This window comes from Dermacentor variabilis, chromosome 11 (genome assembly GCF_050947875.1).
Source record: "Dermacentor variabilis isolate Ectoservices chromosome 11, ASM5094787v1, whole genome shotgun sequence".
Lineage (NCBI taxonomy): Eukaryota > Metazoa > Arthropoda > Arachnida > Ixodida > Ixodidae > Dermacentor > Dermacentor variabilis.
Window position 1 is genome coordinate 14,386,875 of NC_134578.1, and position 15,345 is coordinate 14,402,219.

At 43.1% G+C, this 15,345-nt stretch overlaps 2 protein-coding genes across 4 annotated transcripts; one reads left to right on the top strand and one right to left on the bottom strand.

Moving 5' to 3' along the window:
- Positions 1–150: 150 nt before the first annotated feature.
- Positions 151–7,351, bottom strand: LOC142563593 (cyclin-dependent kinase 2-interacting protein-like). 2 transcript variants are annotated; one of them, XM_075674173.1, is made up of 5 exons: positions 7,261–7,351; positions 6,890–7,049; positions 4,883–4,982; positions 2,477–2,603; positions 151–1,048 (listed from the first exon to the last, which is right to left on the bottom strand). In XM_075674173.1, exons 1-5 carry the CDS (start codon positions 7,301–7,303, stop codon positions 852–854), a joined length of 627 nt encoding a protein of 208 aa, XP_075530288.1. In that variant the 5' UTR covers positions 7,304–7,351; the 3' UTR covers positions 151–851. The 2 variants fall into 2 exon arrangements, with proteins under 2 accessions (XP_075530288.1, XP_075530287.1); XM_075674172.1 differs by having other exon boundaries at positions 7,163–7,284.
- A 52-nt stretch (positions 7,352–7,403) lies between these two features.
- LOC142563592 (ribokinase-like) lies at positions 7,404–14,541 on the top strand. 2 transcript variants are annotated; one of them, XM_075674171.1, is made up of 8 exons: positions 7,404–7,509; positions 8,435–8,567; positions 9,909–9,972; positions 10,060–10,125; positions 10,749–10,913; positions 11,946–12,037; positions 12,423–12,611; positions 13,147–14,541. In XM_075674171.1, the coding sequence occupies exons 2-8, from the start codon at positions 8,490–8,492 to the stop codon at positions 13,318–13,320; spliced, it is 828 nt and encodes a 275-aa protein (XP_075530286.1). In that variant the 5' UTR covers positions 7,404–7,509; positions 8,435–8,489; the 3' UTR covers positions 13,321–14,541. The 2 variants fall into 2 exon arrangements, with proteins under 2 accessions (XP_075530286.1, XP_075530285.1); XM_075674170.1 differs by lacking the exon at positions 7,404–7,509 and adding an exon at positions 7,725–8,007.
- Positions 14,542–15,345: the final 804 nt, after the last annotated feature.

Consider the following 15,345-nt stretch of genomic DNA (forward strand, 5'->3'; position numbering starts at 1 on the left):
AAACAAGTATCATGGTAAACCATTTAGGTGCTCCGGCACTCGCTAGTGAAGTTTTAAAGGAAAACTTTTTCTTTGCCAACTCTCCCGGACTTCCCCGACCGTGGCTGCTGTTCTAGAGACAGCATCACAGCACTCTATGAAATAGTCCCACAGTCTCATTCGAGTTTAATATGGGGGAACAGAAGACATATAAATCTTATTTACTGCAGCAGTTGTATTAAAATATGGCAAATCAGTTCTGTGGGACCCCGCAAGGGGGAGGAAGGAAAAAAATGTTCATCAATGTGAATGTAGCACGAAGCTACAAGGTATGTACTTTCATGCTACAGTTGGGTATGTATAAGAGGACATCTATGTACAATTCTTCCCTTCCATTAAACAACTGTGAATAGCACTTGTCTTTATTGGTCTTTATTGCACTAAGTTGATCAGTCATGAAAAACCAAATAGCCTAACAATAAATTCTAGAGTATGCTCAGTTGGGTGACAATTCTTCCCTTTCTTGTACTAAAATAACATGCAAGATGCACTACTCTGTGTTATATTTCAATTTTTGTTTTCATTTACTCTTTCACATTCTTGCAAATGTGAATCGGGTGCAAGTCACAAGCTACGCTGATTCAGTGTGCTCTGAAAAACCAAAAGAGAAAGCGCTGTCGGACTATTTGGTGCAGTACGGCATTGCGAAAATACTCCACCTCTGTAGTATTCTCTTTGTTGCCAAGGAAATTTATCAACAAGTCGATAATGTCGACTCCAAATAATGCCGCCACTGATAAAAGTCTACCATCGCAGTGATTTCTCAAAGTAAACAAGCTCACAGGTCACAAACACCCGCGCGTGAGATGCGTTCACTTGAGGCCAACTTCGCGCACCAGTGCTTCGAGGGACAATTCAGTTTCCGCGTCTATGTAGACCTGGTAAGTCCACGCTGTCACGTAAAACGACAAGGTCTTCTCATCACCCTGCATGGCGACCTCTTCCACGATGCATTTTTTAATCCCCAATTCCTTTGCGAATGCTACAGCAATCTCGCAGGCCGTATCATCTGCAAAAAGAAAATATAAGAGAAGGATTTTTTCAAAAATCAAAGTTGGTGAATTGCTCAGAGAAGCTGTATTAATAAGAGGATTAAATGTATTAAACACAATTTAATTTTGTTTAAGTCTACCGCGGGGTCAACTCCGATTTCCCCATCAAAATACATGTGAAATGCTGCCATGCTCTCACTGGAGAATGGCAGAACCAATTTGAATAAAGCTCACTGCATTAAAAAAAATAAAATAAAGCTGAGTTGTGCTAACTGTAGAAAGTGGAGAAAAGAAGCATAAAAACAAAAGTGAGACCTGAGGCTGAGAAATATTTGAACAAAAATTGCCAACAATAGGCAAGTTTGAAAAATACATAGAAGCACAATGTTTACAAATCCATAACTCTGCACCAAGAACAGATACTATAGCAGTTCTGTTAACTCTACCTGTTAAAGGATCTGGAGTGGAAATATGCAATACACCGAGTTTATGGCTCGCATGAAATATGAAATTCTTACAATGCTTACGAGGATGTTGAAAAACTGCAACTTGCAAATTAGTGGTACATTATGAAGGGAAGCAATATCTATTGTATTAATTTCGTCTGCATTGGATTTCTCGGCAGAGGCAGTTTACAGAATTGTGGTATCACTTTTTATTGCCCACTTACAACGTTACAAACTTGCAAACCACTTAAAATTTGCAGAACTTTGTGATTTTTTAGAATTAGAGGATGTAGGTTTTTGAAAATATACTTTCTCCAGTGGGTAGATTGTTACTTCCTTTTAAATGCAACGAACCTCATCAAATCGGTGCAGTGGACGCTGAGCACAACGATTCCACCCGTTCCAGTGTATTTATACAGAAGCTGCAGAAGTAAAGGTTTCTCTTAAGGGGCCCCTCACCAGATTTAGGCATTGCAAACAAACGAGCACCGTACATGCATCACGTACCCAACCATGGCATGATGCAAAAACAGCTGAAATTTAAAATGCAAGCCTGTATGCCCTTCCTCTGGAGGGAGGGGGCTTCTAGCCAGAGTCAGGGTCACACTCATAAACACTTTTACATCACATTCGCTGCCTGCAATGTCACTGATAATGGCATGTGACTTCAGTAAGTCATTCATTGCAGAGCACACAAGACCGCCAGTGAAAGACCACCGCTGGAAACAATTGTGAAAATAAATTGTTCGAACAATTTTTAAAAAATAGATGGTGTATGCATCTGCACCTGTCGTCTGCACCTGACGTCTGCACGCTGCATCCTTGATGACAAGAGCGCTGCCTCTGGTCAAAATGTTTGCAGCTTGCTTATATGAACGAGTGCAACATAAAAAGGCACATCAGATGTCGCCACGTGCATCCACACGCTGTCAAAAAGAAAGTTTAAGCCACTCAAGTTAACGAAGTTGTCAGGTGCTACTTTCATCAGCGGTGGCTTACAGAAACGTTCGACTGGCCACGTGGTGAAGGGGACTTCGTCGACCCGCAATGAAGATGAGGTGTTGTGGAGGTCCACCACAGCTGACAAGTTGTTGACAATCGCAGTCATCTTGGTGACTTGCTGCTCCTGAAAGTTGCAACACATTTTATTTTTTTATCCAAACCCATCATGTTACACTGCAGCCTTCCGTGAAAAGAGTTTCCTGGGGATAACTGAGGGCAAATGAAATTTTTACAATATTGACAAGCCCCCGCCCCCTTCTTTTGCAAGTTTCAACTTTTACAGCTGTGAAACCCTTAGCTGCAAAAAAAAATTTGTCTGGAGCTGGATATTAGTCCTAGTTAAAATTTCTTCAAGCTCCACTTATCTTTTACTGCAGTCTAGCAAAATATAAAGTGGAACATCAATGCATTTTGCTGCACATTTCTAACACGAATTTCTAAAGACTAGTACCCTAGAGTCTGGACTAAGAATTCCGAGCAAATTGGTATGCTCTGCATATCACAGCTGGCTTCAATGTTACAGCTACAACATTCCCCCTAATCTTAATTAAAAACTTGATTGTGAAATGTCACTTGAGTTGATGTCTAAAGGAAAAGTTCATTAGCAACCAGAGTGGCGGTTTGGACACGTCGGCAATCCATAACGTTGAAAGGTGCAAACTGGGCATGGACAAAAAAGGGCACACATACACGCACACACACACACAAGCGCTACTTCCAACAATTTATTCTTGCGATTCTGTTGCTACTTTGCATACAATCGAGAGCAACATAGCTTGAGCGAATGAGTGTGAAGAACTGAAAAAAATGCACAAAGGCTTCTATCAGTTCTAAGTAATCTACATTGGCCCATCCAGAAAATCAATTTATTTTGCTGTTAGCGCTATGCATGGCATGCTTACACACATTTCACATAGCCTTCCGATCTCTTCTGCTTCGATAATCTCTCTTGCAAGCTGAAACTTGCTTCGGCCAAAAATTCTGCAGCTGTCAATCAATGGACGACAGCCACGTCTTACAATGCATTGCAAGAAACCCACCAGCATTGTTTTTAACTTTGTAAGAGTGCTCTCACAACCAATCGTTCAGGCAACAGTCGGTTTGCCCAACAGCAGCAATAGGATTGCAAAAATGAATTGTTAGAAGTAGCACCTGTGTTTGTGTGTATATGTGCCTTTCTCATTTGTGTTTAGTTCACACTTTTTAACATTCTTAATTCGCAAGTGACATTGCAGGCATTTTCAAGTGGTCTAGGACTGCTTTTTGCCTGTGAAACCCCCGAACAATTGTAGATGGAGATAAAGACTGCTTGACCAGACAGGTAATCCATCCAGTGATTGTGACATGTGTTCGAATGTCTACCATCACAGATGATTTGTTACCAAAAGATTTACTGTTGTCCGAATGTCTACCATCACAGACGATATGTTACCAAAAGATTTACCGTTTGTGGAGAAGCCGGTGAAACAACAGTTCCCAACATTTCCCATTTCGTCCAAATGGATTACTCGCACACACACGCACACGTGCAAGAAAAAAAATTTTTTTTTCTCAATATTTGCTACACTGTGTTTATTAACAATGTAAGCCTTCCTGAAAACAGCTGGTACATATACATACTTGCCAACTTTGGAATCTGAAATATATTACAGTCAAAGCCAGAAAAATACTAAAGGTTGGTGAAAAATGCCAAGGAAAGGTTTCAATACTGAAGACATTGACTGTTTATTAAACAATTCTCAGACTTTGGTATGTACATAAGCTACAAGCAGACACTCTTCTCTGTACTTATAGCAAGATTGATCAGAACCACAGACAAAGAGCAATGTTTACAATATCCATGAGATATCTGCAAAGTAGTAGCTGAAATCTCAGTTTCTGTTATCCATTTGCCCAGCAAGTTGGTGTCTCTGCTGCATGGTTAGGCGTGAATATTCTACTTGTCTCAATAATGACTCCATGAAAAATCAGACAGCGATTGTGTTCTTTCAGAACAAGTTTTGCCCAAAGATAGACACCAAATGAAAAAGATGATAAAGTTATTGGTGTCAATACTCGAAATCATTTTGTAAAAGTTGACAGGTATGAATATACATGGCAGAGAGAGAGAGACAGAAGAAAAGGGAAAGGCAGGGAGGTTAACCAGATGGGAAGATCCGGTCTGCTACCCTACGCTGGGGAGAGAGGGGAGAGGGAGGTATATACGTGGCGGGTCTACTATTATGTATGGGGGGCCGATTCTTTAACAATACTGTGCAAGCGTCGACTGGCTGGATCTTGCCAATCTCAAGCCTATCTCTCTTGTTGCTTCGCACCGTTAGAAGGCGCTGACCGACCGGCCAGTCGACATTTAGAATTGGTTGACTGCACATTATGAAAGTAATTGAGGGAATCCACTTTTACCATCTCAGTCCACACGTCAAGAAGCAAGGAACAAAGCTCCAAGAGCTTCTCATCACTGGCTTCTGTTTCATCTGAAGCTTCATCCTCTTTAGCCTGCAGGCTGTACGACAAATATAAGAGAACAGTCAGGGCCACCACACTATAGTTTCACATGCAAGACAGGCATATACATATTCATTTAAGAACCTAAAGCCAGAGTTAAAACATCTTGACCAGTCAACTGATAAAATACATAAGCATAAAGCAGGGACAAGATTTGATGAAACAAGTCACTAATTTAATTAAATCAGCAGTGGGGACCACGTGATACCCACACTCTTGGATCATCACCGAGTGCTCTTCTATAAGAATGTGCATAGCCTGCTTTGTTCCCAAGAGCCCTCTGTACAACAGTGTGTTCTAGAGAGCAATTTAAAATACATACTGAGATTCAAAACTATCCACCATATGAGTTACAAATGTACCCAGGTACCTCGCATAATGTACAGTTCTAAAATTCTGAAGCACACCATTACCAAGATAACAGCGATTTTCACAGCTGAGAGCTACTGTTGTGGGATAGCTGCTCGAAATATGGTACAGTTTCATGAAGTTCATGTCAACACTGTTTTATTGGTCACCACGACAGTAGGATTTTTCACGTCGCCTGTATCACATGCTGCGAACTTGCACTGTGCTTCTTGCAGCTGCGATTTCTGTAAATTAGAACTTCGTACTGCTGTCCATGGTGGCTGCAATTTTTTCATTTGTGAGAGCTCACTGGAAAACTGAATTTCTCACAAATGAAAAAATTTCAGCCACCGTGAATGGCAATGCAAAGTTCTCATTTGCAGAAATCGCAGCTGTGCGAAGCACAGTGCAAGTACGCGGCATGTAATACAGGCGATGTAAAACTCCTACTGTCATGGTGACCAGAAAAACAGTAAACCTACTGAAATGAATTTCATGAACTTATACTGTGTTTCAAGCAGCTATCCCACAATATTAATTTCCATATTTCTCGTCAGATATGTTTGTGGATTGTATGTCCGCTGAATGCAAGACCAGCAAACAAGCCTATATAGCCGCTGTACGCTGACAGACAAGGTAGCACCAGTAAATTAAACAACCTAAATTCGTACACAAAACCTGAACATATGATGTCGGCTCATAACTATCTCTAAAGTACACAGCTAGAACTCTTTGTGTAATAGCACAATGTAGTCACCGAGCTACTTGAATGTCATGATTTTCTTTAATTTTGCCATTCGGTATGTGCTACTGGGAGCATGTCCAATCTTGGCCCATCCTCCAGAATGGGTGTGTTCCACTACGACACACCAGGTACAGAATCCTTAAATGTAGCTAGATATGTGTCATACTTCTCTGTGCGGACACGAGTCACTGCCATTCTTTCCTCGACAAGCACCATGCATTGCCTTTGTCCTAGTGACATTTCTGCTTTTATGACATCGCACTCTCCAGCCACTTGATTTGGTGCTTGCATTTCTTGCGAGCGGTGTAGTGAATAAACATAAAAGTTGCATGAGATCAGAGCTAGGTTGCAGAGGACGAAGTCAAACATAGCTGTAAACTCCACCAAGGCTGTTTCACAGAATCCAACATGTGCATATACTTTTTTTAAATTTTTTTTGCATATGAAAACAACGTTAAAGAAAGAACAGAAACTGTCTCGTGTTATGTTTTAAAGCATTTTTCGATTTACTCCAGTGACTGCTTTACATTGAACACGTCTTTCCCGGCAGTCTTTATCTTGCGCATTCTTTTATTAATTTTCTGGTAACTGCCCACTTCTTGGACCATCCTTTAATGAGGCACTTGTGCAGAGGAAGCTATACACAAGTACGGCGCCTCCGAACACACAAAAATCGCACACACAGACGGGCCGTTTTGCCGCATCTGCGAATTCGTAAGTGCGAAATCGCACCATGTGAAACAGAGGCGGGCGCCTTCGCTTTGTTCACACGTGACCGTCTGAGCGCTGAAAAGGTCCTCGCCCACACTTGCCTTTTCAGCTTCGCGCCGGCTATCCTATTCAGCAGCACGGCTCCGTTGGCTCGGAGGGTGTCCCATCTCTGCGACAAGTTGTAAATGTCAGCGCAACTGTCTTTTATCTTTCGGGCGATACCGGTCAAGTTGCCCTTGGCAGAGCTGGTAGCGCTGCGATCTGTACGCGAAACAAGCACATACGTCCGATAAAACAACTCCCGTCTTTGCTTAGTTTGTTAACATTCGCACCTGAAAAGTGTAGTGACAGGAAGTAAACGCATGCGCCCCTACCTGAAACGGGAGAAAATGTGACAGCTTTGGAGGAAGTAGGAGTGTCCATTGTAGTACGCACATGGCATTTGTTTTCAAATTGCAAAACTAAAACTCACCGCTGACGTCTGCGCATACTCGCGGAGGTGTGCTGGTATCCATGATGTAGTGCACATTGTGGACTGCCAAAAATAAGTCATATTAGGCAAGTGTGTCTACACCTGTAAAGACATCTATAAAGCAACTGAATTACTCTTTTGCGCGACTTTTGTTTTTTTATGATTAAATCTGCTTTATCTTGCGGCGCGTGGCAACTGCTGCTGGGACGGTGGTACCTTATATTCACTTGTTAAAGGACGATTAATACGGTACGTTAATCCTCACTGATCCTTGAGATCATCTTGCGATCTTGCTTCCATTGTGTTAATTTTGTGCGGCAATTCACAACCAGCTGTCTTGAAGGCGCCTTAAGACGAAATAAGGAGTGTTGAAACCCGTGCATAATGTTAGCTTCGTACGTTGTAAGTGGTTGCTCAACGCTTATTGCCTCGCTAGCGAAGGTCGTGTTTAAACAGCTTAGGATCTCAGAAAAAAAAAAAAGAAAAAAAGAAGATAAGCGTTATCATCTCAATCGTCGATGCGCGCTTCCACGCGCAGCTGGGCTTGTAGCTGGCACTCCACTAGGAATCGAGCAACTACCTCACGGCCTGACGTGATCGCGACATGAATGAACCGAAGCCGTCCAGCAAAAACGGGGATGTCAAGCGCGACAACCCCAAACAGGAGAAATACGCCGAGGTCAAGCAGACGGATGTGAAGACTATCGAAGCTGTATTTCTTGGAGCCTGCGTGGTCGATCTGGTCAGGTAACGGCTGCACAAGTGGCACATATGTCAACCCCCAGAGTTATACATATCGATTCTTGCATGCTACCAAAATAACTCGATCAGTGCCCCCAGGAACTTTTTCTGGAAAGGGAAAAGGGAGAGAGAGTGAGGGAGAGACTGGGCTTGCGGCCCAGCATTTCGGGGAGGAGGAGAGGGGGGACGTGCTCGCGTGTGCGCCCCCCCCCCCCCCACATCTGGCTACACCCCTGAAATATATATCTTCCAGCAGGTGTATAAGGGATAATGGATAGTATTAATTTGAGAACAAGAGAGAATCAGCCATTAAGTGTTTATGGTTGAATGAAAGGACATGATCCATGGCAACATTTAACTCAAACTAATGAAAACGCCTGTGTAATTCAATGCTCACATATAGTGAATTTATCCTTGTTTTTTACTTTCACAGCTATGCTGATCGCTTCCCGGCACCTGGGGAGACGCTGATTGGTAATGACTTTGTCATGGGTCATGGTGGCAAGGGAGCCAATTCCTGTGTTATGGCCGCTCGCATGGGATTGGCATGCGGCATGATCGCAAAAGTGAGTTTGCACCTTTCTCAAAATTTGCATAAACGGAACTTTGCTTTATTGGTGCTTATCATACAGGTAATGACCATGGAAGAAATTGTACTTTATAGAAGAGCTGACGTTGGTCCCTTCTGTGGCATCATAAAATTGTGTGTAACACCAGAGTTTACCTAAGTTTCACATCCTGCCTACTCGCGTATCGCTGATTTGCACTTTTATTCGATCCATCACACAGTGCTTTAAGACTGCTGCCTTGTTGCACCAAAATGGCAAGGCAGCTTAATCAAAAAGCAATGCTTTAATTGTCATATGTTGGCGGGCTGCTTTACAGTCATTAGCGCAACAAAATTAAGCCGCACGATAAACTGATTCACTTACACCTTGCTCAGCTCTGCCAGCACTATGGAATGCCTTCAGTCGCCCTTAAAAATAGGGGCGTTGATGACCTGCATGCAGACAATCAATCTGCTTCAAAAAACAGCGGTATCACTTTTCCAAGTGTGTGCACCCCAGGTTATGCACGTGGTTGAGTCGATCAAACAGTGAGGGGAATGATTAACAGCAGGCCAGCATAATGTAATGATTCCTTTCAGTCATCAGCTTCCACTCGCTGCCTATTGATTGTGGGTGCACCGATCAAGTTGAAGCATGCGTGAAATGGAATTGGGAGTAGGATTATTTTCAAGATCCTGGTTTGTTGATCTGCGTCATCATCGTCTGCAGCAGCAGAAGTCTGAGTTGGACAAAGGCCTCTCCCAGAAATATCGAAGAATCTGTGGAGGTCGAACCGATCCTAAGCATGCATATTTCTTAAACTCAAACTTCATCTTGTGATACATACGGCCCCCTGTAATGTGTTTCTTTTACCTTGGCACCCATTCCGTTACTTTAACAGAACATTAATAATCAATTCTGTGCATTCATTACAGTCAAACATCAACAAATTAGTGGATATAACGAAGCAAATCCAAAATTTTCTTGCCAGTATCAGCATGTAACGAATGCATAATGAATATTGAGTTTAATGAAGGTATATTCGTGTCAGATGCTATATTGTTATAACTGATTCCCTCCCCTTCTGCAGTTCTTTCTCAACTACAGTATCAATGTGCTGCTTTTGATCTCTTAATTCAAACAGCCACCTTCCTATATATCTTGATGTTACTGCATATCATTTGCCTGCCCATAAAAAAACCAACAATAGACACAGAAAGAAAAGACAAGCTGTGCCTATCTTTCCTTTCCTTCGTGATGTTTTTGCACACTGCTTGCCTCAAGAGTAAAACAATCCCAATTGCGAAATATGTAAGACTGCTTATACTGTATATCAGCATTTTTTTCTTGTTTGCTCAGGTTGGCAGTGACAAGATTGGAAAGGACTACTTGCAGTACCTTCGTGATATTAAAGTTAACACAGGTGTGTGCTGTCGTCTGCTCCTATTCTAGAACTTACTTCTGTCAAAGGATGTTCATGCCATCTGCATGTCGATCTGTTGTCTTTTAGATCACGTCAGGCCAGCAGACACAAGGGCAAACAATGCCACGGCCAACATCATTGTAACAAAGAAAGGTGGGACTGACAGCAGCTTCTTTTTGTAACTCCTGACAGTTTATAGTCCGCTAAGAGTCTTCAGCAGTGTTTGCTTGAATAAATGAGTGCATGGTCCTTTCCATAGGAATCCAGTATTCGTGATATGAACAAGCAATCATACAATTTTACACTATAAGTACTGTACTGTGATAGCTAGTGCTAGTGTCTATGCAATGATGTGCAGTACATGTATATCATTCATTCATTCATTCAATTAACGCTTCTTTTGCCTACCTCCCCAGGGTTTGCAGGGGGTTTCTCGCCTAATAGGGGTGTTGCATCCGAGACAAGAATAGTCGGAATGCCTTCGGTAACATCAATATTAATTATAAGCACATATCCGTTACGTGCTCATATCACCAAAAAGATTTTTAAACTTTGATAAATCCAAAATTCATTACATCCCATTTTGTTTGTGTTTTATGGTACATGAGGCTTGGTAAAACAGAATATGTGAAGAAATGATGTGGATGATGGCAGCTAGAAATTTCCTCACCGGCTTCTCGTGACATCCATCAATTTTAGCGCCCACATCCTTTTTCTAAGAGTGACGAGTGCAGACGACGGAAATTAATAACTTTTAAATTGTACTTTCATTGCAGGTCATAACTGCATCGTCTACGTCCCCGGAGCTGCGGCATTGCTCCTGCCGCAAGACGTGCAAGACGCCGAGCAAGTGATCAAGAACGCAAAGATTCTGGTGGCCGTCTTCGAATGCTCCAGACAGACAATGACGGAGGCCCTGAAGATTGCTCGAAAGTATAATGGTACATGAAGGGCATGCTAGCCTAATGACATTCCATTCGGGCACCTATACCGTAACGAAATTCCACATTGGCTAAATTTGTTATAAATGAATAGTACACCTGCCACTGGAGCGGTCTTTGCAAAGCTGGAATGGTGGTAATGTGTTGTTTTTTTTGTTAGCAGCCTTTAAACAGCACCTAAGCAGATGATGCAGTAGTTGTCGCTGTGACATAAGTGCCAGCACATCACCTCCGGGATTTTTCAGTACGCCATGGGCGCCCCCTTATCTCGGAGGTTATGCTGAGGTGCTGCACATTTTAGGTTATGCATTGCTTCCGACTAGCAGTAACGGCGCATTTTTTTGCCTGCAGATTTGGTATGAAAAACGCTGCTATTTTTTGCAAGGGGGCTTTCATTCGTATATCAAACGTCAAATTTTGCACGGCGGCTCCTCGTTATTTACATTAGCGTAAACTAGACTTCTTTTGACATGGTCAAAAATTCGCTTGCAGTTAGCCTTTAATTGTACAGCACGGTCAGGGAAAAAGAACAGGTGCAGCATTAACCACTGCAATCGATATGTTGACTGTGCACAACGCTTGCTTTACCATGATGTTATTGTTCCTGTTCGCAAAAAAAAAAATGAATTAAGCAGTTTCACTCGAAGGTGACGCAATGAAAGGAACGGCAAGCTTTAGCATTGCTGGCGTGACGAAAAGCACCGCCATCGACGATGCAGGCGTCGCATCTCGATGGCGCTCGAGATGTCAGCAAAGGAAAACCATTGGCATTTGTCATCGGCCAAAAGAAAGGACTAGATGAATTTAACCACTGCTGCTCGTTGCACTCGAACCAGCGCATGCAAATAATGGTGTGGTTTGCACACATCTGCTCGGCAGGAACGATAATGGGCGCGGGCAACAGCTCTCGTGCCAGCAGGGGAAGTCAGAGTGCTGCTCTGGCTATGGCAGGGCCAATTGGTTTGGTTATTTGCGGCGCATTTATTCTACCTCAGCTTTAATTTATATTTTCCTTTTTTCTTTTCACTGCAGTGACGACATTTGTAAACGCTGCTCCGTACGATCCTACAATGACGGACGACATTTACAAGTTGACCGACATCCTCTGCGTTAACGAGACTGAGGTACGTGCAATGTCGTCCGAGCTCTGTGCTGTGTTATTCCTCTAATGGAAAAATGGAAAGAGACTCATTTATTAAATATGTCCTGCGGTAGATGTCGCAGTTGTGTCGCATTAAGCTGTGTTACTCGGAAGTGGATGCTACTTGTCAGACAAATTGCTGAGTGATGTTAGTTAAGGAAATCCCACTAATTAACTTTCTAATTAATCACTTTAGAGAATGTCCTGATGGTGGATTTAAAGCTGAGCAGTAAAGCAGAAATGCTGTGCGTGGCACCACTCTTGAGCAATATGTCCTCGATATCCGTGGCAAAATGCATCAATACTCCCATGAACTATCGTTGGTGCGGCTTGAAATGAAGCACTGATAAGTCCTCATCTCGATCCAGGCCAGCAAACTCACCGGCCTGAAGGTGCACACCAAGGCCGAGTGTCAGGTTGCCGCGGACGCTCTGCTGGCCAAGGGATGCCACACGGTGATAATTACTGTCGGTGAACAGGGCGCCTACTTTTGCACCAGTGCCAACCGCCTGCTCACTCACATCCCAGCCGAGAAGGTTGATGTGGAGGATACAACGGTTAGTACATTACTCATGCGAGTTTAGACAAGTTGCTTTTGCTGTTGGCCATGAAAGTTGGGTTCCACGACAAGTGTGAATTTCTGCTTCGTTAAGGCACGTTGCTTCTAGTGAATCGCCATGTGAGTCGCAATAAATTGCTTTAGATTAAAACTTTAAATTCAAAGCTATGCATCCAAGCTTTTTAGGAATTAAGCTTTTCTGTTAATCCCTTGTCCCGTCAACTTTTGTGGTCGACTGCACCTTGGACTTGCCGTAGCGGCTCTGCAGCTATGGCTGCTGTTGAGCAGAAGGTTGCAGGTTTGATTTCGAATGCAGCATTATTTCAGTGGGAACAGAATGCAAAGGCGGTCATGTCATGATGTCTTCATGCATGCTAAAAAAGAACTCCACGTTGTCAAAATTAATTGTAGCCCCCTCCTCTACAGTGTCTCGTAGTCTTTGCGTTGCTTTGGAGCACTGTGCCAATTGATTTGATCGTTGATCAATCGATCATTGATGAATTAATCAACCCTCTTTCTGTCTGCTTGCACAGGGAGCCGGCGACGCATTCAACGGGGCGTTTGCGTATCACTATGTGCGACACCGTGACGTGCCCCTGGCGGACACCATCAAGAAGGCATGCGACGTTGCCAGCATCACGGTCCAGTCGCCCGGCACCCAGCTTAGTTACCCCCAGCGTGCCGACATCCCAGAGAGCCTGCTGTAGGAGTTTGTACCTACCGATTGGGATACCTGCAGGATGGCAGTTTGTGTATGCGCGCATATAAATCAGTGTGCCGAAAGAGAAAAATGTGTGTGCCTTGTAGTTCAAGTGCACCTTTGAATTTGCTGCAATGAAGCCCTCAATTCAGGCTAGATAGATAGATTAATGGGCGACCTTATGTTTTAATATTTCACGTGTGTTTAACACTACTGGTTGCTGAGAGTTGTTGCTATCTCTGTAAAGTCGCACAACCTTATTTGAAAATTGCTACCAGATCATTGTCTCATTTCGAAAAATTGTTTTCTGGGTGTCAATACATCACTTCGTTGCGCAGACAATTGCCGCCATAGGTGCTGATGCTACTCAATTTGAAAAGCCCATCCCAATATGGTCAGAGTGACGTAATCTTCAGGTGACCCCTCTGTGAATCAGACTGTGCTGACGTCACGAGAGGTACCCTAGTCTAACACAGGTGGTGCCACTTTGCCTTTCTTTTTTCTGCCTACAAAAGCTCTGTTCTCGTTACAATCGACAAATATGTTAGAAACCCTTTGAGGGGTTTTTGCAATACATGTACAAGTGTGCTGATCTGTCCCGCTTGGTTTCTGCTGTACATGTACGATGCTGTAGGGGTGGGGCGACCTTATGTTTAATATTTCGCGCATGTTTAACACCACTGATTGTTGAGAGGTGCCGCCATCTCTATGAAGTCGCACGACCTTATTTGAAATTGCATCTCCACTCACGAGTGTGCAAAACTTGGCTTGCTAACCTCCGGGTGCTCACTCATGTGGCCGCCCGCGCTTTGGCTGCATTCAAGGCGTGCATGGAGGTGATGGGATCGTCTTTTACGACCACCGCTATTGTGTTTCCAGTAGCTTTCCATTTGCCCAAGGCAGCCACACACAGCGCAGGTGTAGCCAGCGCCCGAAGCAAAAAGAGGACACGTGATTCATGCAACAAGGCGCACTGAGCCCTGCTTCCAGAGTACCATACTGTAAAGAAAAACTAGACATATTTTTCTACATCTCGCACAGTAGCAGACATTTCTGCCTGTACTCTCATACTCTCCATACGTGAAGCACACTTTTGTGGCAACATGTTGTTGACCACGAATTTTGCTGTAGAAATGTTTCTCGATCTCTCACTGTGTAGATTGTTTGTGCATGTAAAGTGTTTTTGAGCCTAAGTATTGTTTGCAATAAATTTTTCCTGTGTTCATAAGTTTTCGATCACTCTCTACTTCTGGAAACTACAATTCAGAAGTTTTACAGGGTTAACAAGCCTAACCTTTCAATCTAGCTTGACTTAAGGTTCCCATTCAGTGCCCCTTTAAGGGGATTTTAATGAGAAATGATGAGGCACATTAAAGAATTAGGAGTCTGCGATAGCCAAGTAGTGACTATCGTAGAAGGCCTAGCAAGCCAGGAAAGATGCAGCAACAAATCATGAGTGGCGACCCCGCCTTGAAGTTGCCCCACCCATTTGCCGTAGCGTTACAAGTTGTGACGGCATCTGCTCGGGCCTAGGTAATTCTTTATCACCTAATCAGTAAAGATGGACTATACATATGTTTTCTAAGAGATCCAGAGAACGAACCTGGCAAGTTTCAAGAGCTTTCACTAAGCCACAATGTCCGAAATAAGATACCATATTTTGAAATCTGTGACGTCACTCCAACATGTTAATCATGTTACTGCATGAATTATCAAAATTTATATAAGTTTTGACAGAATATCAGTTTGAGCTGGTTTAGTGTTTCTCTTTATAGTGTCTCCTTAAAGGCCTTTTTTTTTCAGGTCTTTGCATGCTGCCATTTTGCTAGGGCAGTATGTACCATGTGACCAAGGTAGCCTGCACAGAACTTTATTCCATTAACTTCATTGGTCGTGGTGTATGTGCAGTGGCCATGTGACTTGCGAAAGGCATGGTAAAATGACCAAGATCAAATTCAGAGGTCCAGGCAGCATGGTTGAATGCAAATTCCCAGAAACTAAGAATTCCAGTTTGGATAATTCAAAGTTGAAC

Excerpts from the sequence above, each read along its gene's own strand:
- LOC142563593 (XM_075674172.1), bottom strand. The coding sequence starts at position 7,211 with ATGGACACTCCTACTTCCTCCAAAGCTGTCACATTTTCTCCCGTTTCA. Across the intron at positions 4,983-6,889 it reads GCCGGCGCGAAGCTGAAAAG|CCTGCAGGCTAAAGAGGATG; the intron begins GCAAGTGTGGGC and ends TTTGTCGTACAG. Across the intron at positions 1,049-2,476 it reads GTGGCCAGTCGAACGTTTCT|ATGATACGGCCTGCGAGATT; the intron begins GTAAGCCACCGC and ends TTCTTTTTGCAG.
- LOC142563592 (XM_075674170.1), top strand. The coding sequence starts at position 7,865 with ATGAATGAACCGAAGCCGTCCAGCAAAAACGGGGATGTCAAGCGCGAC. Across the intron at positions 8,568-9,908 it reads CATGCGGCATGATCGCAAAA|GTTGGCAGTGACAAGATTGG; the intron begins GTGAGTTTGCAC and ends TTGTTTGCTCAG. Across the intron at positions 9,973-10,059 it reads TGATATTAAAGTTAACACAG|ATCACGTCAGGCCAGCAGAC; the intron begins GTGTGTGCTGTC and ends GTTGTCTTTTAG.